Here is a 25,235-nt window from a genome sequence, read left to right as displayed (position 1 = left end):
CAGTCTGTAAGGGAAATGGGTGAAAAAACCACACATAAACATGTCATTGATTTAGGATCTTTATTATGACCAGATTTTTATATGAACATTTTTCAAAAAGTCAATGGTTGCTCCACTAAAAATTACAGATCTTTGCACAGCCAGTAAAAACCTTGTGTATCCAACTATTCCTATTAAAATTCCCAGTTTAAGACCAGTCTGTACTGTCACTGATGATGTGATTAGCTTATCAAATGGCCCCCTCCAGTGGACAAAAGGACTCACTGCTCACAGTTGTGGATGGACACTTTATTGAAGGTTCAGGTTAACATGAAACTGTAAACGTACATCTTTGGAAACACTGAATCTTTGAAATGTACATAATCATTATAGTTAAAACTTATTTACATGAAACTTATGACCGAGTTGAATGCTTTGGCATGTTTTTAATTTTTGATGCCTTACACTCAAGTCAAAGCAAGGATGGAGTTTACACAGCAATGTGGGCACAGTACAAAAATCACATCTTATTAATATGCACATATATCAAAATCTGTTAGATGTATATATTTATTTCTAATATATTTGATTAGCCTCCACTCATTAGGGTATTTAATACTATATTACATCTGGTTAGTGCTGGATGGACAGTGAAACTGTGCAGTCCTGCTGACATGATCACCCCTCTACAATCATCTGCTCTGTCAATTTCAGTTCAACCTACAGCGACACCATTGCAAAATTGAAATTTAAAACAAAAACTTACAAATCATAATCCTGCGCGATCAGGCCGTTTGAAATGATCAAAAAGAAAGCAACATGATTAAAAAAAATGAAAAAAAAAAAATTTCCCTCCAATTTAAAAGCAATAAAGCTCATTAAAAACAAGTTCTCCCTGTTGATTAACTTGAAAAAACATTGCAGGTCTACTAAAGTGCAAGCATTATCTACACAACACAAACTGCTCCACATCACCCATCACAAACAAATCAGTCTTTATCATCTGTTAATCACTCAAGTTACCCTGATGGCAACACAAACAAAGCTGTGATTGCATGAGAAAAATGTAAAGACACTTTTATTGCCTCCTCTCTCTCTCTCTGTCAGTGAATCCTGACGGTGCATTTATCAAAGTGTGAGATGCTGTGTTTCTTTGTGCGCAACAGATCTGTCCACTTATCCCCTCCTCTGACCTCCTGTGTGAAGGAGTGTGCGGCAAGACGGCCTTGACAGTGCAGACAGTTTATTGCCACAGAGTTGACAATCTCCCTCTGTGCTTTTCGTTGTCCCTCTGTCGCTCCCAAATGACTCAGTGGGCGAAGTAGCCCATCTGTTGCAGCTTGATCAGAAGGTCTTGCATGGTGTCAAAAGTGTACAGGCTGATCCCCACACAAATGGGCCCTTTGAACCAGTTCATGCTCAGGCCTTTGTACAGTCCACGTATGACTCCCTCCTGTGTCACGATCTCACGCATGGTCCCCAGGGTCGTGCTGCATGATGAGCCCATGACGCCAGCTGTCTGCATGCGCCGGCGCACCACGTCCAGAGGGTATGAGGCAGATTGTCCCATCAGGCCAGCGAAGGCACCGAAAGCTAAGAGCTCACAGTGGTATGGCTTGGATCGTGTGTGGTTTTTTCTAAAGAGAGAGAAAACACAGAAAGAAATTAAACACCTGACACTTTTTTTTTTTTATTCAGCGAGATATCTACAGTTTCACTTTACTTTACTAAATGGAGACAAGAGACCCGATAAACAAAAAAAAGAAAAGAAAAATGACCTCAAGGAGTGCTGAAAAAAAAAAAAAAAAAAAAAAAATATATATATATATATATATATATATATATATATATATATTAAAACATGTTGAAAATTTTAATGGTTAAAAAAAATATTTTTTTTATTGTAATATCAATGGTTGAAATAATTACAAATACAGATTTCTATGATTGATGGTGATTGATGCAGCACAAAACTGATGTCAATCCAGGTGTTAGAGGGTTAATCTTCAGGTTTCACACTTTCAGATTATGCATATCATTTCTATGTGATCTGTACCTGTGTGCAGCTTCTTGAGGGTCTCATATGTGAAGAATGTGATGCCTGCATACGGGATGACACCCATGATGGTGGGTGCGAAACCTCTGTAAAGGGTCTTCACACCCTCCTCTCGAAAGATCCGCACAAAGACGTGCATGATGTTGCTGTACCTGTCCCAAGAAAAAGCACCAGGCAAGACATTACTTTCATTTAAAACTGTGTTTTTTAAATTAATTAATTTATTTTATTGTTACAGACTCACATTCAGGGTGAGTCTGTACGGAGAGACAGAGCACTCTGTAAACAGTAGGTGGTGTTATGGGAGTGTAACAAACAGGGGATGTGTGCTTACATTTCTCTGGCTGTGACGGCCATCCTGGCTCGCACCATGTCCAGAGGGTAGGTCAGCATAGCAGCGGTGGTGCCGGCTAGAGAACCAGCCAGGAAGCGAGGCAAAAGAGGCAGAGTTCTGAAAAAAACAATACAGGGGTGTAAACATAGACGCTGCAGGTAGTGTGGTTGCACTGGGGCCCTCCAACAATATGTAGGGAAGAAACAGGCTCTTGTGAGTAAATCCAGATGGCCACCTTAGAAATATGCGTTTGTACGAAGAAGAGCTCACAGTAATAATAACAATTGCTATATTTGCCACTGAAGATGCAAATTCATCCCCATCATGTTTTTTTTTAATAGTCAGCAGCAATCTGTGACAAAATGTTATAAAATATGTCCTTATTCTACACAAACTATGACTCAACACTAAAGAATTTTTCAGTTGAATTAATAATTTCCTTATTTTCTTTGGAAATGTTCTCATTAACATCTATGCAGTGATGATTTCTTGTTAACATGTATGTTGGTGTCACCCAATAACACAATAAGATTATATAACAGCTAGTTTAAGCACATTACTAGTAACTAGTGTGCACAAGGGCCCGTCATAATAGTGTGACGCTAAAAAAAAACAACACAATAATAACCTGTAGTAAACATTAAAAGCAATAATAATAAAAATGCAAAAAAATCTTTATTTTTGCTGATTTAAAAACGAGTCAACAGCCATGCTGAAGTCTCTGTGAGGCTGAACTTTGGCACAGTTGTGCTTTAAGCCACATCAGCATAACACAAGGAGGAGTGGCTCTGTGAGGGTGTAATGCCCGAATTGAGACCTGATTACTTGTCCTTGGTCTATAACAGTTTTGTTCTTGTGCACCTCAGATAAATAATTATCTTAAAATCAAAGGAGTCAGATGCTACCCACTTAAGGCCTAAAATGTAAAGTCAACAGAGGATTGACAAATAACATGTCAAATGACAACGTTAAAATCTTATTTCAGTCTGGAACAACAACTGTATGTGATGTGAGAGCTCACAAAAGTGATGCCAAAACATCTTGATCGCCCCCTGGTTGCTGACTGCGGTACATCATAAACGCCAGCCTCTCCATGTTAAGAGATGGGACGTGCCAGAGTAAAAGTACTCATCAAATCAATGTAGGTTTCATATCACCCTGATGTTTGTTAACGTTTTCATTTTTAAGACAAGCTGGGTTATAACTCGTGATTTGAAGCTATAAAAAGGGGGTTTGACATTATGCTGTGTGTGCCATTCGGTGTGCTTTGGTGCCGCTCATCATTAGTTGGACGAGTGTATGAGCAGGAACGGGATATGGCGGATTTTGTTATTGTGCAGACTCTGGCTCCAAATGACATCACCAGCGCAAAATGGCGTTGGGCGCTAGCAGGATGCAAATTTGTGAATTCTTGGATAGCGAGGAATTACCCGCCCCACTCTCCCTCTGATTGGCTGGTATTCATTGCCTGCGTTGGTTGGGTTGGGTTGCTTAGGTAAGAGGAGTGGGATTGGTTCGGGTTATGGTAAGAATGTGGGGTTAAGCCTGGTATACGCTGTGTGATTTTGGGCTGTCTCAGACGAAAGGTAACCATCGTGACGGAAACGTGGCGATATCTTCGGTCGTGTCTCTAAAACGGCGGTCCTATGTCGCACAGTGAGAGAGGTGCTACGGTGGCCATTACTCACTCCAAACTCTTATTGCAAAACTGGCGTGCCAACTGGCCTCTTTTCCCCCGCCACGACCGCATCCACATTCTCCTCCTTATTGTCTTTCTTCAGACTTTTTCCGACACGCATAAATGCCACGATAGTGAGGGCTCGATCTGTTTTTGTTTACATTTTGCTCTCACCATCAGCGTAGAGGGATGACGCACACAGACGACATTTTGTTCCTGCGTTTTGATGTTGATGAACGTACGTCGTAGCTTGCCCGTGTCGCACATTATAGCTGCACTAAACTTTAAGATTGTAAAAATCTCAAAGTCTGCAGGAGGCTTAAGGTAACCAGAGGCAGCGTAGGGCGGGCCATTCCTTCGCCATCCAAGGATTCGCAAATCTACTTCCAGGATATCTGAAGTCATTTTTGCGCTGTAGGAGGGTGAAGTGGGTAGTCTATGGTTTTGACCAAGGTTGTTGAGCGACCAACCGAACAACTAACTTTGTCATCCCCAGAGCAATCTGCTAGCATGGCTAAAAACAAATCTGTGATGTTTTTATCTTAAAATACATAGATAAATAAACTAAAATGAAATCAAAATGCTCTACTCACTTTCCCTGGTAGCCGTAGTAGCTCCCCAGTTTACTTTTGTACTGCTGATGTGAGTAGAACTGGATGGCTGCGTAGGGCATGACCCTTATCATGGTGGCAGAGTTCCCCCTCCACAGACTGAGCAGCCCGTCCCTCTTGTAGCTGCAGCAGATGAACCTGAAGGCTTCCTGCAGGTGTGGATGTATGTTGAGTTAAGAGCAGACACAGATGACCTTTATGCTTTACACATGTGTAATCTAACATGATAATCTTAACATGTTCAAGGTGCACAATCACGTGTAGTTTTTTTAGGACTGCAGTGTGACATATTCAAGTTTTGCATTTAAAAGTTCAACATTATTATTGACAGTGAACCTGAAAAAAAACCTGAACTCACCTTAACTGAGAATCTGTTTGACGACACTGCAGAGCAACAAGAAACAGTGAACGTCACGGTTAAACAACACTCTACTGTTGAGGTTAAACATCCACTAAGAGGATTAACAATGAGTTAAGAACAGTTACAGTGAAAAATTTGCACAAACAGAAAAACAAGTTGTGGCATTATATGTGTGTTTATGTAAGACTTCTGAACTGGATTCTATATTTAGAGAAGGAAATCTTTGTGTTCAGTGTCGTTCTTGCCTTGGAAAATGATCTTGGTCCGATCCAGAGGTGCAATGACTGTTTTGGCTACAGCTCCAGCAAAGGCCCCACATAGCAATGAGTCCATGGCCGTCAATGTGGGCTCCACGTCCTGTTTGGAAACATTCACGTTGACATTGCATTGCTTCAGATGAGCCTGTGTCTCATTATACAAACTGATAGTGAAACACTGATTCTCAGGATAACTGATGATATCTTCACTACCACCTTACACTGGGTACTTTTTAAAGCGTGGACAACGAAGTTTAATCATTAATTTCTCATGATACGGCTGTTCACTTCACAAATATGTAACATAAGTGTCATTTGCTTATCAGCAAAAACAGTCCCGTGCCTATCTCTTAGCAAAGTTACTGCCACAGAACAGCCAAAATCTGCACGTGGATTAGAGTCAGAATGACTCAACTGTTGTGACAGAATCACAGGAGATAACACCAACAGGCGCTCCGCTGAAGCAGAACTGTGTGTGTGTGTGTGTGTGTGTGTGTGTGTGTGTGTGTGTGTGTGTGTGTGTGTGTGTGGGAGCATTCACTCGGCTGGAAGGGACAGTTGAACCCAATAAACAAGCCGACAAACTGATAAGAAGAGCATTTGGCACAAACAACAAACACATTTCACAACCTGAACTAGAAAGGGAAAGAAGACCTAGTTCTTGATTTTCATTATTTACATGTATAATTAGGTTTTAATGATTTTATCTACCAAGGGACAGTCTGGGGTCAACTGATGCCAGCTTTGTTGGAAGCTCTCAAATGAAGAATGTGCTAATGTCTGGCACACTGATTATACCTAAAATTATATTATCTTTCTTTTTTTTAAAGGAAAAATTCTATAAATGCAGATTTTTGTGCTGTTTAATAGTCAGTATTCCAATTTGTTCTTACAAACACCACTCTTGAATGTGTATTTAACATTTGGAACTTAAACTGTAAATATTTCTTTTTTCGTATTAATGTATATATTGTGTTGTACATTGTAGCATACACATATTTTTAAAATATTTGTATACGCTTAACATACTAATGTTAAACATTGTAGCATAATTCACACATTTTTTTATTTTTACAAGCTTTAAATGTTTTATATACTAGTGTTGAACACTGCATGAGACACATATTTTTTATTTTTTACAACCTGTACGTACTTAGCATATTATACGCATTTTATATTTTTAAATATGTCACATACTAATGTTAAAAATTGTAGTGAAATACACAAATTTTGTATCTTTACATACTTAGAATATTAAACATATTTAATATTTTTGAATATTTTAAAATGCATTAGTGTTAAACACTAACGTAATGCACATTTAAAAAAATATTTTTACACATGTCACAAACTAGTTTTATACATTCTAATGTAGCAGAATATATGTGTGTATATACACAGTATATGAACACACTTCAAATACTTAGAATGTTAGTTTTTTTGTATATTTTAATATTTTACATACTTGTGTTTAACGTAGTAATGCACATATTTTTTATATTTTACACACTTTAAATACTTAGGATATTTCACATATTTTATATTTTTTAATATTTTACAAATTAATACTACAATCATATACACAGTATTACAAACTAATGCTAAAAACTAGCATAATTCACACATTTTTACTTTTGTGTACATTTTTTTAATATCTTACTTTCATACTTCTTATTTCTACTTTCTTAAAATGACTTGCTTCATATTGTCTGTAATGTCTCACAGTTTCCCCCCAGGGATCAATAAAAGTATTTCTGATTCCCTTCATTCAGTACAACACAAAGTGCTGCCGTGTAAATTTAGGCCAGCTTAGTTTAACTGGAACCTCTCTGCTATTTTGAGCAATGCACTGGTAGAAACATGTCCTTTGAAAGTATGTGTAGTTCCAGGAAGGGCCACAGCAACAGCTCCATTACACCAAGCGGAGCACGAGAGTCACAACATGAGGTTTGATTTAGTGTTGATCATAAGAAAAACAAAAAAAAAACAATAGGATAATGGAACAGTTTCACCAAAAAAGTACATCAAAAAAGGATTTTTTTTTTTTTTAAATGCTAAGTTAAAATGCCGATTACCAAAAAAAAAAAAAAAAAAGTCAAACAGTTGGCAAGCAAATTGTTATTGCTCAATGTTTCATGACCTGATTTTGATTTCCAACTGTAGCTTTTGTAATCAAGGTCACAAAAAAGTAGTCCATATATCCATATCCATGCTGCTCTAATGTGTCATATGTGTAATATTTAATCATTTATATCAATGCAAAACATTTGATCATTTCATGCAGAACACGTGAATGACTCTTGAGGTAACATTGCTCACCTTAGTCAGCACGGGGGCCTCGGCCACTGGCAGAGGGCTCTGGTGGCTGCTCCCAGAGTGGGCCATTTGTGCCCTTCACGAATTACCAAGGCTGTCAGACACTCAGTCACTCAATCAGGACAACACACTGAAAAGAAAAACATATATGACGAAAAATATTTACGTGAGTGCAATTAAACAGACTTTATTTGACAAAACAACCGCCCGCGTGTCGCACTGCCTCAGTGTCAATATCTGCGCGAGGACGTGATTACACGCAGTAACACAAACAGCCTGGCTTGTAAACAGTGGTATTGCATTACAAAAGCTCTTCTGTTGTTTTAATCCACATTCACTTTCCAGCGCATTTAAACGCAAAATTTAAATGTATCAATCATTAATCGTGCGTATTTCCTGAAATCTAATGGGTGCAGATTATAACGCAACGTTAGTGGCCACACCTCAAGAAAACTGCAAATCACAATTACACAAATAATAAACAAAAAGGCCGATGCATCGTTGTTGGAGATAAATCTAGATGATCGTGGATGAGTAAATGCATTTTTGTTACCTTGTGTTTAAAAGGACCCCGTGTTTACAAGTCTGCGATATCAGTCACCAGTCTGCCCTCCTGCAGATTCTTGCACACATTTCTTGTTTTCTCGCTGGAGGCTGGTCACTCGCTTTTATAACTTCGGATCGAGGTGTCTGCACGTTTTTTCTCGCGTTGTTGACGTTTCTTGAAGGGGACTGCAAAAGACAGGTGTCGAGCTGCAGCAGAGGAGCGTGCTGTCTATTTATATACGATGTCCTCGACGAAATTCTGTCGCTGCCTGCCTCTGCGCACAAGATTATTTGGGCTTTTCAAGGTCTTAAAAAAACTGGGGCAGCGAATGGCAGTATTTTGGACTACAATACCCATGAGCGATTCCCATTATTCAGACGAAATCTCGCGAGGCTATGTACAACATTGGGTTGCCAGTTTTGCTCATATAGCACAAACTATGTCTATGCTGTTGTAATGATTAAATACTTATTTATGCAACAGTTTGAGTTTCAGTGCAGTTTCAACACAAACAATCACAATTGAATTAAAAGTTGTAATAATAATAGTAATGATAATAATTAAACCCAACAGATTAAGTGTTATAGTCAACAAATCAGCTGCCCTATCATAAAATGATTAATTTTAAGAATAATTTCAGAGGGTTAAATAGTTGAAAAAATGGTTTAATAACTCAATATGGTACACTACAATTCATCATATGTTGGGTTGATTGTAAAGGTGGGGAAAATTTGATACTGTATATTATAGCCATATTTTGTGTGGCTATATTGTATCAATACACAAAAGCTAAGAATAATAACAAATCAAACTTTTGGTAATTGCCTAGATTAATAAAGTTAATTTCTATAAAGGCACATCATTGGTATTGGCAGATGTTGGCTTTAAAATGAAATATTGGAATAGGCCACCATGCTGATTTTTGACAGTATCATAAACCATTATATTTTTAGCGTTATTTTTATTGTCAAAGTGAACATTTACAAAACATAAATCTTAAGTCAAAGTATTTTTCTTATTTTGCACAATATATTAATATTATATGCACTCAAAGCATTTATTTTAATCTAATTTTAAATATTCTACCTTTTTATGCACTAAAATCACTGACTCTTGAGCTGCTATAACCTGTGAATTTCCCCAGTGTGGGAATAACAAGGTCTTATTGCAATAATATTGTATCGTGACCAAAGAAAAGTGATATTATTGTATTGTGGGGCCTACCTTATTGTGTATTTTAGACCTTATTCTGACTGATTTATAGGAAAGTGAAAAAACTATTTCTTAAAGAAAAATAATGAATTAAATGTATAATTTTCTACAAAACAGAAATTATTCAAAGTACCAATGTATTAAAGTACAGCAGCTACAGCCTTTAATGTTGTACTTTAAAAAAAAAATTATGTTAATTATTAAAAATAGTTCAAAGTCTTTTATTAAACTCTATAACAATTGTTTGTCATACACGATTAAACGTTTTCTTTAAAAAGAAAAATAAAGGGGTCGATTTTGGGGATTAGACCCTTCGATCGTGGGTTCTCCATGACCGGACCTGGCAACCCGGGAGTCTGGCCATAGCGCTGAAAAACTTGTTGTTGTCGGGGAAAATGGCGTCAAACGTAGAGGCCCCGGAGCGCTGGTACCTCGCCCTTCTCGGCTTTGCGGAACATTTCCGAACCTCCAGTCCGCCCAAAATCCGGCTCTGTGTGCACTGTCTCCAGGCAGTGTTTCAGTTTAAGCCCCCGCAGAGGATCGAGGCTCGGACGCATCTTCAGCTGGGCTCGGTTCTCTACCACCACACCAAGAACAGCGAGCTGGCCCGCAGCCACCTGGAGAAAGCGGTGAGGGACGCTCGATTCAGGAAAGAGCGGGGATGCGGCGGAGAAGGGGAGGGGGGTAGGCCGCAGGCGGCGAAAACAGCGAACGGCGGAAATTTTTAAATAGCTGTTCATTCCGGAAGGTTAAATTGATGTAAAAGTTAAAATACAAGATTTATTAGCGTTTCATTAACGTCAAATACTCGCTCCGAGTCGGCTACTTTCGTCCTTTCTCCGGTGTTAGCTAAATAAGCTGCTGTACGGGATTATAACTGGATCATAAAGATAGCAAACGCCGACAACATGACGCCGCTAACATTTTGTTTCTCTTGTTTTGCAGTGGTTTATATCTCAACAAGTCCCTCAGTTTGAAGATGTTAAATTTGAAGCTGCCAGCATTTTGTCAGAGCTCTTCTGCCAACAGGTAAGCTCATTTTGGTTACACTTGAAGTAACGTTGATTTTTGTGAGAAATAACATTAGCATGGCTGCAAAACATTCATCCCTTGCCACCTCAAAGTGCAATTACCAAGGAAGTTTTTAGATTAATGTAAATGGTGGTACATGCAGAGTAAACTATGCATTGTCATCGATTATTGAGTATTGATCATTTCAATCAATTTTCAGAATTTGGTGGACTCTGCAAAACCCCTTCTGCGCAAGGCCATCCAGATTTCCCAACAAACACCATACTGGCACTGCAGATTGTTGTTCCAGTTGGCGGTACGTATTAAGGCAATAGTATGAATAGAGGTGACATTGTTGCACTCATAAAGTCATTTTCATTTGCAGCTCCAACAGTGTTGGAGTTGAAACGAGAACACATTTACAGTCTGATAAAATTCTTGTCAATGTGACTTTGAAGAGTCCAGACTTTGTGTCAGAATATCAAAACAGTGTCCAGCAATAACAGGAATGTTTTTATTGTCTCTTTCAGCAACTTCATACACTGGAGAAAGACTTAGTGTCAGCATGTGATCTGCTTGGGGTAGGAGCCGAGTATGCCCGAGTGGTTGGGTCAGAATATACCAGGTAAGTCACACTAAATACTCCATTGAGTGTGTATGTATTGCTTTAAGTGGTGATCATTTGACATCTCCAATGCTAAGACTACTATTCATCTGCGTTCAAACACCAAGTAGTCATAAAGCCAGGACAAGTGTGGCTAATTTGTAAATCTCAATCTGGCTACTATATTTGCATAGAGTCCCTCAGTTTGCATGTTTATAGGGAAGGTTAATGATCACTTGCATATAAATCACTTCAACTGTGTTGTGTGGAATTTGTGAAGAAAATGTTATTTTTCTTGCATGCCTCAAGAGTGAATGAATAATTACAAAACAATGAACAAAGTAAAAAAGGGCTCCGTTTAACAACAGCAGAACTATATCAACACGTCCATTTTCATACTCATTTATCCAGTTATATGCTCAGTACCTCTGAAATACATGAATTTTTGATAAACCTTATTACTTAAAACAAATATGCAAAAACAGTCTCACATATGGCACCTGGGCAAGTGAGTCTGTTTTAACTCTACTCAGTGTAACGCACAAGCAGAGTTCAAACGAATGTGCCTGCCCAGGCCCACAACCAGTCTGTGTGGAAGTGTGATGTGATCATTTTGTGACAAAAATCTTCCCTTTTAAGGACTATACCAAACCAAGATGGGAAGTGGGCAATAAAGCTCTTGATAGCTATTCTGTTTTGTTGCTCATATCCGGTATCCCTCTACATAAGCGTGTGAAAACATAATTGAAGTTTATCAAATTAATACATCCTAAATCTAAGTTCTGGTTAGCTTCTTTGCAAATGTTATTTCTGACATGTCATATCACTGAATATGTAGTGAGACAAACCATCACACAGTTTCCACGACATAGAAAAGAAATAATATTAAGTTAATCATTTTCATTGTGCTCATGTGAAAACTTGTAAGGAAATACACCCCTTCTTTTGCGTTAGACACATTTAATCATTTAGGAGTACTTGCATTTTAATATGGTATTGGCTCTGACACTGGTGCACCTTGGCCACCATTACAACATGGTACAGTGTTTATTAATACTGATTAATTGTGAGAACTTTATGGTTAAAGAAAGAAAGAAAAGAAACTTACTCTGTGTTTTTGCTTTTTAGGGCACTGTTTCTCCTCAGTAAAGGAATGGTGAGTCACCTCTGTTTTACTTTGTAATGCTGTCTGTGCTGTTAAACCATAGCAGTATAAACAAGGATTTTTTTCAAACACCACAAGCTTTACTTGCATCTTAATATATATTTTCCGTATAAAATCAATCGCTTAATAACTTAACTTACATTAGTAATAGTTACTGTTTTAACACACGAGTTAAAAACAACAAAAGCAAGCAACAATCAAATTCTATCAAGTTTTGATTATGGCTTTTTATTATTATTTATGTTTTTTGTTTTGTAGTTGCTGCTTATGGAGAGGAAGCTCGGTGAAGTGCATCCTCTGCTCACACTGTGCGGAACTATTGTAGAAAACTGGCAGGGAAACCCGATCCAGAAGGAGTCCCTAAGGGTCTTCTTCCTGGTCCTACAGGTCACACACTACCTGGATGCTGGACAGGTAGGATAACCACTCTGAAAATTTTAGAAATAGTGGGACAAAGTTGTTATAGGGCTTTAAATGGCTGTTTTTTAACCAACAGGAGAATTGTTGATTACCAAGAGATGATAAGCCTATTTTGATTTCTCGCTGTGTCAAACTACTTGAAGCTGAGATGGAGGATATTCTATTGTGTCCCCAGGTGAAGAGTGTGAAGCCGTGTCTGAAGCAGCTGCAGCAGTGCATCCAGACCATTTCGACACTCCACGATGATGAGATTCTGCCCAGCAACCCAGCTGATCTCTTCCACTGGCTGCCCAAGGAGCACATGTGTGTCCTCGTCTATTTGGTAATACCACTTCTCTTTCTTTGCCACATAAAAGTTAGAATCTCTCAAAACAACAACAGGGCTGTCATTGCTTACATTTTTGTGGTCGTACTGAATTCTAATGCCGTGTTCACACTGAATGCATTAGAAAAATTCTGTCGTGTACTTGCATGTATACAGCCACTGGAGTATCTTTGGAGCATTTTGCAACTCGGGAAAATTCGCCCTTAACAGTTGTAGTTGTGCTTACGTTTGCTAGGAGAGGCAGCTAACGGTTAATGTGGTTTGCAGTGAAATGCAACAAAAAGCTGGATGTAAACACGCAGCCTCTGTGCTCTGAAGCAGAGTGAACCAAGATGCTAACAACTTTTTATCAGACTGTCATGGCAGCACATTGCACGCCCTCTGTTGTTTACTTTCCACAATAAAAGACCAACTTTTTACTCAGAGCATTTTGCTAAAAAGCGACTCAACAAATTAGCTCACCCAAGACAAAGGTGTATTTGAAGAGCTTACCATGTTGCTTTATAGCTTTGCTCACTGATCTGAGCCCTTCAGGTCCATGTTTGTTCTGTCTCTGTACAGTACTGATGCTGAATGTCACTGTGTTTCCACAGACAGCAGCATTGTTTATCCTTCATTTCTGGATCTCATTAATAACAAGAGAACCTCAACTAGATCTTAATGCTGATAGGCTAGCACAACACAGCGTCATGCGAAATGGATGCAAAGATGCAAAATTTGTGTCTAACATGTCCATTGTGCCACCCGGCGTGAGTCTGTTCGTGTCTTTGCATTGATTTTGCATTGACACAACACAAGATTTTAAATTAATACCAGTCTCCTGTATTATCCATTTTGGTGTAGTCCATAAATGGTTTAGGTCATGAAGTCAAGTACCAACCATACAACAAGAAGAAACACTTCCTGTGCCTGTAACCCTGTGTAGGAAGCATTAGTTTTATCAGAAATGTTTAATAGTTACTTTGATGACAGTCTGTTGTGCTTTTGTCCTCTTAAAGGATGCACAGTGTTCTGATGTTAAGACTGTAACAGCTGGGAAACGTTCCATGCCTTTCAAGGCTGTTGGCTTTGGAAATAATAGTTGCAAAACTCTGCTTCCCACACATGAGACAAATGCATTTTGACATCAGAGAAAATGCTTTCTTGCTGACGTGTTTTAATTAGTCAGTTAATTTGTACGTAAGATTCATCTAATAACTTTGTAATAACAAGAAAACCAATAGCCTGACACATCTGCAGTGTTGCAGAGATTTGAGGAACATGCACTCTATTAGGCATTGGTTCCCAGTGCTCAACATGAACTGCTTTTTGTCATTTTACAGGTGACAGTCATGCACTCCATGCAAGCCGGCTATCTGGAGAAAGCTCAGAAGTACACAGACAAGGCTCTTATGCAACTAGAGAAACTAAAAAGTGAGTTACCCAACAAGCTCCTGTGTTTCTCTAATTTTTTTTTTTGAGAACATGAATAACAACCTAAAGAGGAACTGTGATTTTCAAACAGTAAAAAACATTTTGCACCATTTGTTTGTGCATGCTTTTTCATTTTTATTTTCATGTTTCAGTGTTGGACTGCAGCCCGATCCTCTCTACCTTTCAAGTCATTCTACTGGAGCACATCATCATGTGTAGACTCGTCACGGGCCACAAGGCCACTGCGTTACAAGAGGTACGGTGTTTCTGTATCTGTGGTTCTGTTGTGTTTAATATGTAGCAGTGTGAAAAAGATACAGTCTAGCAGATTTATTTTGTAGCTTTTTACCAAAAAGAATTTGCATGCTTGAATGAGGTCATGAAAGTGAACGTTGACCCTCTCTGTTCTGTCCTCCCAGATCTCACAGGTGTGTCAGCTGTGCCAACAGTCTCCCAGGTTATTCACCAACCACGCTGCTCAGCTTCACACACTTTTAGTGAGTATTTTTTAGCTTAAACCCTTTTAAACTTTAATGTGTGCCTCAGAGTTACTATTGCAAGCCAAGACAAAAACATAGAAAGTTTCAGATTATGGTCACAAATTAAAGTAAAATAAGTTACACTAAACTAAAATAAGTGTTTCCCTGTAACATCCACTTGAAAACAACTTCTTGGTGCAATTTATTTTCTTTCTTTAAATTTTTTCACTTCATGATAAGTTATTGAAAAAAAAAACACGTCTTTTTCCACGTCATATTCAATAACATTTTTTGGAATCAATTTTTGTGTCTTTAACGTTTATATTTAAGGATTTATTGGAACAAAATACTCCTTGTCCTTAACTTTTTTAGCAATATTAACGTTTTTATTACATTTTAAAATGGAATAACCAAAAAATATTTAATATTTTAGGGATTTTTTTTTTTGTTAAAATGAATTCACAAAAATGTTTCACATTTTAGAAATTTATAGAACAATCTGTAAACCCTAACTGAAAACAAAACTGTAGTAGAAATTTAAAAATAATAAAATGATGAAAGTTTTGTCGAAAACAAAATATTTTTGAGGAGCACTAAGTAGCAGCATATACATACTGAAAGCTTTCATTGTGAAGAAAGCATTCTTATTGTAATACTGTAACTATTTCCCGGTTTTGTCGATTATGTGACGTCTGTAACGGTCGATTTGTTCCTCTCGCTCTCAGGGTCTGTACTGTATCTCAGTGAACTGTATGGATAATGCAGAGGCACAGTTTACCACAGCCTTGCGGGTGAGTTCATGGTTATTTTGCTGCCTCTCTGCAATAATGTCACCAGTACCTTTTTTTCTGTACTCTCTTGTCCTCCCTCTCCTCTTTGCTCCTCTTCTTCTCTCCGCTGCAGCTGCTCTCCCCTCTTATCTCAAAGATGTCCTTATTGTTGTGTTTCAGCTCACCACGCACCAGGAACTGTGGACATACATTGTAACCAACTTGGCAAGTGTCTACATAAGGGAAGGAAACAGACACCAGGAGGTCAGTGAAGTAATAACGGCTCACAACAATGAAATGCAATCAGTCACTTACAAAAGAAGTGGTTAGTATACATTAAATCATGTTTGTGGTTTACTTCTTTTTTAAAGCCTCATCGATACATCAGCATGTCTTGTGGCTTATCACAGATATATAGGTTGTGGCCACAGAGTAAGTTTGTAATGTAGAAACAGTGTTGCTATTACAGAGTTTGTCCACTAGAGAACACTAAAAAGTTAATTTATAACTGCAAAATGTCCGACTCAGCACAGTGCTTTGATAACCAAATATAAGTGATCTTTGTCCTCTGATAAGAACTCAGTAGTGCATCATAGAAACCATATAAAAGCAAAATAAAGGAAACGTGAGTAGAGAGAACCCTTCTAATAATAACTAACCGGTGCATTTTTAAACTCATGTCTTTTTTCTTATGTCTTCTGCAGCTGTACAGCCTCTTAGAGAGAATAAACCCAGACCATAATTTCCCAGTAAGGTAAGAGGCACCTGGTGTTTTAAAGTTTGTGCATATTTAACATTGAACAATACATTTGGTAAAAATGGTCAGATTATTAAATATATAACTTTTGTCTTTGTTTTTTGCTTTTTTTTCAGCTCCCATTGCCTCCGTGCTGCAGCCTTCTACATCAGGGGACTCCTGTCCTTCTTTCAAGGACGCTACAACGAGGCCAAGTAAGTAAAATCTCAAATTGTGTATGTAAACACTCCTACACATCCACCCTGTACATGTTTATATATGTACATATTGTTGCATTGCAGACGCTTCCTCAGAGAAACGCTGAAGATGTCGAACGCTGAGGATCTGAACAGACTGACTGCGTGCTCCCTGGTTCTGCTGGGCCACATCTTCTATGTACTGGGCAACCACAGAGTAAGACTGCACACATGACAGATTTGCCTCATGTTTGCACTAAAACCTATTTTTGTTTTGCACTGTTTGGGCAATGGGGTGGGTCGAACACCAAAAGCTTTTGTCTCATCTTTTTTAATTAAATCAAAATGAGAAAAAAATGTCCTAATGTCCTAATAACCCCGGTGTTGTGCCACAAGCCGCTCGGGCTTCATTTGTAAAAATCTTTAATATTTAATACTTCTTGCAAATCCTTAAAAATCTTAAAAGGCACTTCAATTATTAATCTAAAATTAAAGCTATAACTGGTATTAAAATGTCATAAATCTACCTTTCAAAAGTCTTCAAAATGCTGAGACACAGGAAGTAACATTTTATGAATCGTTTAAGTTGTTTCTCTGCTGTATGCTCGTTAGTCATCACAGTACCACAGACAACACGGGGAAGTGCGAATTCAATAAAAAAATTGCCATTTCACCAACATTTCACAGCATGGCTGAAACCAATACGAGGCTCGGTGTATTTTACGCATTAAGATTTTCCCAGGCAGTAAAATCCCACATGCAGAGGTAGAAACACAAAATCATCCAGAAAGCCCACCGACAAATGCCAGGTGTTTCCCCAAAAAGCCATGTTTTATGTTACAATAAACATTAGGGGAAAAACTTGTCCCTAATCCTAAGTAATTTATTTTGGTGGTTATTGTCAAATTGATAGTAAATTTAATTCTGAGCGGCATAAAAAACTCTTAAAGTCTTAACTCTAACTTGCCCTAAAATGTAGGAGCCCTGTTACTACTCTGCAGGTGAACTCAGATGTGCTCATGCTGTACGTTAGCGTGTCATTGAGGTTGAGGCCAGGTGAGCTTTAAAGACTTTATTGTTGTGGCATGACCAAAATGAAACTAAAACAGGGGCAGCAGGGAAGGGGGCAGCTCAGGATAGCTGACTCATCTAAAAATTAAGAAGCGCATGTTGTTGTGCATCAGCAAAATCATCAGCACCATTGGTTTCGGGTCGGAGCACATCCTCCCTTGAGACTCCCTCGTTAATGTTTAACAGAGGGAGGTGCATTGCAGGTAATTGGGCCCTTCCGGTCGTCTGCTTATGTAAGATGACACGGCAAAAAAAACATGAAGCCACGAGATATACAGCATATTGACAGGGAAACCCTGAGATACTACAGGGATATTTTAATATTTTGAATGAATGATTTCATCAGTGTTTTAACAATAAAATAGCACCTACATAGTAAGAGTTCTCCTCCCTAACTGATGAGTCGCCACTGCAACTTTCAGCTTCGATTCTTTTTTTCTACAGAAGCTAATCTGAAGCCACAATTTAATACTTTCTTCTCATAGATGAAGTGATTTCAGAATGACTAATGTCTGATGGTGATTTATTTATCTGCACAAATTATTAACTGCAAAGGACAAAGTAATGTTTTCTGCTCATGAATGATCCAAAAATCACCCCTGCTCTGCAGTATGCAGTATCAGGCACGTAATTCAACTGTGTTGTTAATGTGTACAGTATTGAGTTAAGGGTAGAGCAGCAGTCTGTGTGTGTTTTGGTGATAAGAAAAGGCAAAATAATAGTATTGCTAGTTTTGATACTGCTGACAATGCTTTCTAAAGTTCCCTACTTCTCTTTAGGAAAGCAACAACATGGTCGTACCTGCCATGCAGCTGGCCAGCAAGATCCCAGACATGTCTGTGCAGCTCTGGTCCTCAGCTCTGTTGAAAGGTACACAACAACCTTTTTTCCTTATCAAGTACATCATTTATGTTCTCAGATTTGATTCTTGTTAAACCGGCTTTACAGGATGTTTACTGTGCAAATACACTGCTGCTCCACTGAAGGAAGATATTGACGCTGTGTTGTGCTTGCAGATTTGAACAAGGCCCTGGGGAACACCATGGATGCCCATGAAGCGGCCCAGATGCACCAGAACTTCTCCCAGCAGCTGCTGCAGGACCACATCGCTGCCTGCAGCCTCCCTGAGCATAACCTCATCAGTGTATGTGACACAGATTAACCCAGTTTCTCAAGTTTACACACCACAGAGACAAACCCATGAGTCCTGAAACCAGGAAATTAGCATTTTTGCACCTCTCTATTCCTCATCTTGTAGTCAGTTGTTAGGTTTTTTTTTTTAATGGATTTTTGATTAGAAACCTTAAATAAGGTCTGTGTTTCCATCCCGATGGACTGTATGGAGTGTTACGTGAGAGCGAGCCTGGTGTGCCTCCCACTGCTTAACAGCGGTTGTGACACTTTGGTTTAAGTTATTAAAAAAAATCAAGACAGTTACGTAGTACAACAACCAGTCCAGTGTTATAAATTAGTCTGTTAAATTTCGTCGTGCGTCTGAAATGATAGGTGCCCTCATTATGGGAGATGTTAAAATTCCCCTGCTCTTTGCTGCAGGAAAGGGCTCCACGCAGGGTCAGCTGCAGGGGGGGGCTCGCGTGTTGGCGCTCTGGTGCTGCTCACACCGACACCGAAATGGCTCGGCTGAGTTGATAAACGCGTTAATAACCGTTGGGTAAAATGATCATTCCTGTCATGGTGCGTGACAGGCGCAGCACCTGAAGTGGCATTTGTCCACTGTGAAAAAACAAAATAAAACAAAAAAAACACAGGAGGTCTGTGTCGCCTCAATCTGTAGTTACATCAGCGCAGGCTATGGTTTTGGGAACGCGTCTCTGCAGAGCCAGCGCTGTAGGTGAGGTGTTGAGTCAAAACAGAAGTATAAATCTGCTTCACTTTCCATTATCACCTCTTACTCTAGTGCCATATTACATTTACATACTTCAACTTGTTCACCGGCATTTTCTTTTCTGCATCTGTTATGTCGTCCTGAGATTACAGTCTTTTTTTTGTGTTTTTCAGTGGACTGATGGCCCCCCTCCTGTGCAGATCCAAGCCCAGAACGGCCCGACCACCAGCCTCGCAAGCCTGCTATGAGAAACCTTCTGTCCCACATATGACGGTAGCTGGTTCATCATCACAAGCAACAGATTGATGCCTAACAACCTGCTGTCAGACCACTGTAGCTGAGAGGATTTTAACAGGTGGCAAAGTTCAGGCCTTCACTTTATTAGCTTCTCAAGATTGCTTCCTGATTGTCTGCTATCACTACTTTGATTGTTGTAAAGCAATTACAACTACTGTTGTACATGTATTTCACGCTTTCTGATGGACGCAGGGCAGAGTCGGGCTCTGGATTAGAGTAGTGAAGGACACGCAAAGACGTATAAGAGGGCTTCTTTGCCTCAGATATGGAGAACCCTTCTCTACGTTTGCCAGGTTTTTTTCCATTTGTTGGAAAAAAGGAGGGGTTAGATAGCAGGGCAGATAAGAAATGTAGAAGAAATTAATTTATTCATGTTGATATTTTTGTATCTGTTGGTAAATATTTTACATCTTGCCTTTTTTTGTATTTTTTTCATGCATGGAAGTTACTGACGTGGACTCCCTGTACAGTAGTTTCTGACCTGGGTTTCTAACAATAAATGCTTCTTTTTCTCTCCACAAAATCCACATTAGAAAGACATAGAAACATATTGTAAAATATTTTCACACAATAATAACAGGTTTCATGATACACATTGGCAGTGTACATTGTATTGGGGCTGCAAAATTCACTGCGCAGCTCCTCCGTGGACCAGAATATGCCTCTTTTGGGTATGTCAATACTGTGAGGGTTCCCAAATACCCTTTAAAGCAACACATTTACCTGATGTTTGTTTTTGTTTTTTTTCCATAATGTATGAATTCCCTGTCTTTGTGTTAATATCTACAAATCAGGTTTAGACTTTTGGAGCTCACGGTAATCCTCAGATATTCAAAAAAGCAAATTTATTTTATTTTGTTATATTTTAATTTGTCTTGATAGTTCTACTAAATGGTTTCTTTACAGTATGTTTGTATAGATTTGCCACTCGTTGAACCTTTATTGTACAGTGACATTTTATAAAGTCAATTTAGTAAAAGTGTGATATGTATTTTTAGCTATCCTATGTAGAAATCTCAATGCTTGGTATTTAAGGCACTCTGTAAGGACACAGTTTAAGCTTGAGTACTAGCCATATTCTATCCAATGCCTATGTTTTTAATGCTTACATTGTTTTCAATAATTTTCCAATAAAAATATGATTGAAAATTTGTAATTCACTGAGTTATCTATCAGTTTGTTGACATAATAACATTGGGTTGAGAGTTGTTTTCAAAGCCCTTCAGTGTGTGGGTGCTGATTGCTTAATAATCACATTTAATGGAGTCAAACTGGGCCACTCAAACCACTGATGGGAAGCTAGAGTGGGCAAAACAATAGGAAGGAAACTGAGTGAATACTGGTAGCTGTGACACAACAGTCAGTTGTCAGTTACTGCGGAAGTTTAGTTATTTGTGCACATGTTTGTTAGGTAACCTGTAGGTGGTGCTAGAGTTCTCAAATGGGTTTACATTCATGTAATTGTTCAATGAAGTCTTTTCCTAGAGATAAAATATGCACAAATGTTATTTTTAGAGCTAAGTTTTGTAATATATGTCACATTATGAACTTTTACACCATTCATTATATATTTAAAAGCCACAACTATGTAAACATCTATGTACCACCCAATAATATGTATACTGTGCAATTTTAAGGGTTTTATTAAATCTGAGCAAATTGGGTTAATTTCTTTCAAATACATGGAGAAAAGGTAATGAGTAATTAGTTTAAAAATAAAAACAAGAAAATGACCTTAAAATGTGTTGAAAATAAAAGTACATTATGTTTTTATTTTATTTTATTTTATTTTATTTTATTTTAATTTTATTTATTTTATTGAATATGAAAGACATTTTCTCCCCTTTTTTTTTGATAATTTTCTAATGATCCTCCCTCGTTTTAAGTAATTTTCTTGTCACATTTTACACATTTCTTGCCAAGTTGGTAAATTGTAGGAACCCTGGATTTGAAATGTCGCCTGTAACTGGCTCAGTTTTTCTACTACTCGTTTCTAAAAGGCTGCTGGCTCCGCTGCATTATGTTATATTCATATATTGGATTTGACATCAGTTTTCATCTTCATCCATTCATCTACATACACACATCTATATATATATAGTATATATATTTATATTTTTTTTTAATTAATTTTTTAAATTATTTATTTTTTTGTCTTGTCATAAAGGTCCAAGCTCATGAGGAGGGTTGCTCTCCATTCTCACTATGCAAACATCCATTTGCGGCACTCAGAAGTGGATTTAACAAGCTATCTGAGGCCTGTTTGGACCAGTAAAGTAAGTCGACACTCAGCCTTTTATGCATCCTGTGGGGTTAACGCTGCACAGATACAAAGCAGGACCTGGACTTTGTGCTTACTATGAAGCAGTGTTGAGCTGTCCCAGTGGACGAGGACTTTTTGTCCACCTTCATTCCTGCACCTGTGCAATGAATAAGTGTAGAGAGGTGAGAAAAGAGAAGAAAGATGCTGCTCTCGAGCTTCCTTCAGCCCATGTAGCCCCACATAGCAGCTAGAAGAGAAACAAACCAAAGAGTTATAGGAACTCCCTGATCTTCTGCTCCATTATTTATCAGGCTTTAACCCCTGCAGGACCCCCCCCCCCCCCCCAAAAAAAAAACAAAAAAACAAACAAAAAAAAAACCTGGGGAGAAGGCAATGAGGAACATAAGAAGAAGTGGTCCAAAAGTTAGCAAAAAAAAAAAAAAAGTAAAAAAGTTGCAAGGGATTCAATGTTGTAAATCCCCCCGTTACTTAATTTTAGATATATAATTATATAAATTATGATGAGTATGAATATAGCTTTCTAGACATTTTCCTATTTTTTTGGTTTTTTGTTTCACCCCCCTTTGAAAAAAAAATATCAGGACGTTTTCTTGTCACCTAACCGATCCAATTGGATTGATTCCTTGTATAAAAATGAGGCACTAAGCAATTTAACAAGACATGGACCAAAAATGAGCAAGAAAAAAAAAACACCAACCAATAAATGACCCAAAAAGGTGCTAAAAAATTTAAATAAAAATATTTGTATTTTTGTAACATAAATTTAAATAGATATTTATGATAATTATGAATATAGCTCTCTGGACATTTTCCTATTTTTTTAGTTTTAGCCTTCAAAAAAAAATTCAGGTATTTATCACATTTTACTTTCTTACAATTTGTGGGACTTTTTTTTTTTTTTCCAAATTGCTCAATGCCTTTCCCCCCATTGTTTCAAAAAAAAAATCAAACCATTTTGTTTGGGATTCAAACAGCTTGTAAGAGGTGTCTGAACCCAACATAATAATGTCAAGGCAGTTTTTTAAGGGTTAACTGAGATTCAGAGGTGGTTATTATCAGGGCAGTCTGAACATCTCTGTAATTAACCAGGAAGCATAGTGGGGATCCAAGTTTAGTGAGGAAAACCACAGCAATTCCCACAGCAGCATCAGATCTCAAGCTGTGGCCGCAGAAGTGTCCCGGCACGGTTACCTGCTCTTATGTAGTCCAGCCGTGACACATGATGCTCGGGGTGTACTTCAGGAGCTCGCTGCGCAGGTACGCCCCGAGGACACCAGTGTACCTCAGAAATGGATGAAGGCTCTCAGGAAGGTGGCAGGGGGCAGGTTTTGCACTCCTGGCTGTGTTGATGGAGCGGCTGCTGTCCTCTGTGGTCACAGGAAGATCCTGAGGAGAGGCAGTGAACCAGATCCACTGAAAATGTTGACTTTGTCTTGACTGCCATTCAGTGCAATGCCAAATTATTTTACAAATTGTAAGAAATTTAATATTAATATATATATTTAAAGGATAGGGAGGAATGTCTACAGAAAAAAAAAGTGAGGGACAAACTACATTTATAATTATTATAATTACATATTTTAAAATATATCACAAAATTATTATAATTTTTTAAGCACATTTTGAGTCTTGTTCGCCTTGACTGATTTTTCTTCTTTATTTCTCCTTTTGTTTTGTTTTGTTATGTTTTGTTTTTTTGTTTTTTAGCAGTGATTTTGTTTGTTATTAAGTGATGCTCAAATTATAGTACAATTACATTTCCAAAAATATATCAGATTTCTATTTGTGCATTTGAAAAAATAATTACTTCAAAAACGAAAAAAAAAAAAATCATGATAATATACAAAGACACTTATCGAAAGCAAAAAAATGACAAAAGAAAAGAAGCAAAAACAAAGCTTCTTTTCTGTTTTTTCCTTTCTTTTTCATTTTTTTAAAACTAACTTTAAGGTAATTTCTTGCTAATTTTTCAGTCATTTCTTCTTTCCTTGCTAATTACCCTTTCCCCTTTTGTTATTTTACAAAATTATTATAGTTTATAATTAAAATGATTATTTTCTTGTACTTTTTTTTTTTTTTTTTTACTAATCTCTTGCTAAATTTGGGGTAATTTCTTTGTTGTTGTCCATTAGCTTTTTCCCATGATTTTTGGAGAGAAATAGAGCCATTTTGCTCAGGTTTTAAAGGGTGTTAATGGACTTGATTGAGTGCTCTTAAATAATATTGGTAATATTTTTTACTAGGTATGATTCATTGAACAAAACCCCTGTTGTGTTTTGACTGAAACCCCTGTACACTTATATATTCAACATAATTGTACTGTAGGTTCATGTTATAAAATAATTAGTTTTATTAATTTATAATGTTAGAGTACTTAAGTATTTTTGGGAATATCTGTATTTACTTGAGTATTTTATATTTCTGTCAACTTTCACTTTTACTCCACTACATTTCCTAAATAAAATGTATACCTTTACCCTCGTTACCTAGTTACTTCTTAGTTACTACAAAATAAGGAAGGAAAGGAGGAAGTGACGGATGAATGAAAGAATGGGATGGATGGAAAAACTGGATCTTGTTCTTTAAATCCTTTAAGTTAGCATAACAACATGACATAATTTGACATAACTTTAAATATATAATTATGATAAGTATGACTGTAGTTTTCTGGACATTTTCCAAGTTTTTTTTTTGTTTTTTTGGATTTCTTACAAAAACATGGGGAGATCCCCATAACATAATTTTTAATATTAATAAGTGTATTTATAGTTTTCTGAACATTTTCTGAAGTTTTTTTTAGCTTTCCACCTTTCAAAAAATAATATTTATAAAGTCTTTTTCTCGTCAACAAAAACTGCTTTGATTTCTTGCAAAAACATAAGACGGCATAGTAGCTTAACAAGACAGGGCTCAAAAATTAGTAAAAAAAAAAAAAAAAAAGCAAGATAATGATTTTGATTTAAAAACAAAATTAGGTTAATTTTTGAAAAAAGACTTAGACTTAGACACGTTTATTTATCCCACTTGTGGGAAATTAACTTGTCACAGCAGCCGTGTGTACAGAAAAAATATATAAAATATCAATATATACAAAATATAAAATATACAAAAGTGCAAAATAGGCATGTATCAAAGAAGAAGAAAAAAAATGTACAGGTTTTAAATACAAAAATCAAAGATATACCAGAAAAAAATCAAAGATATACAGATTAAACAAGATGCAGGTAAGAATGTGGGAGAATGAGGGAGCACTGTTGTTGTATTGT

The 25,235-nt window shown here is 37.5% G+C and overlaps 1 protein-coding gene and 1 pseudogene across 1 annotated transcript; one reads left to right on the top strand and one right to left on the bottom strand.

Moving 5' to 3' along the window:
* Positions 1-273: 273 nt before the first annotated feature.
* LOC121941375 lies at positions 274-8,462 on the bottom strand (annotated as a pseudogene).
* A 1,246-nt stretch (positions 8,463-9,708) lies between these two features.
* LOC121941198 (MAU2 chromatid cohesion factor homolog) lies at positions 9,709-20,841 on the top strand. Its single transcript, XM_042483937.1, has 18 exons — positions 9,709-9,980; positions 10,297-10,380; positions 10,583-10,678; positions 10,893-10,987; positions 12,095-12,122; positions 12,390-12,545; positions 12,727-12,873; positions 14,199-14,289; positions 14,442-14,545; positions 14,709-14,786; positions 15,494-15,559; positions 15,719-15,802; positions 16,243-16,292; positions 16,412-16,489; positions 16,577-16,688; positions 18,322-18,412; positions 18,559-18,686; positions 19,562-20,841. Exons 1-18 carry the CDS (start codon positions 9,747-9,749, stop codon positions 19,634-19,636), a joined length of 1,797 nt encoding a protein of 598 aa, XP_042339871.1. The 5' UTR covers positions 9,709-9,746; the 3' UTR covers positions 19,637-20,841.
* The last annotated feature ends 4,394 nt before the right edge of the window (positions 20,842-25,235 follow it).

Source organism: Plectropomus leopardus, chromosome 3 (assembly GCF_008729295.1).
Source record: "Plectropomus leopardus isolate mb chromosome 3, YSFRI_Pleo_2.0, whole genome shotgun sequence".
NCBI classification, from domain to species: Eukaryota; Metazoa; Chordata; class Actinopteri; order Perciformes; family Serranidae; genus Plectropomus; species Plectropomus leopardus.
This window is presented reverse-complemented; position numbering and strand designations above follow the sequence as displayed.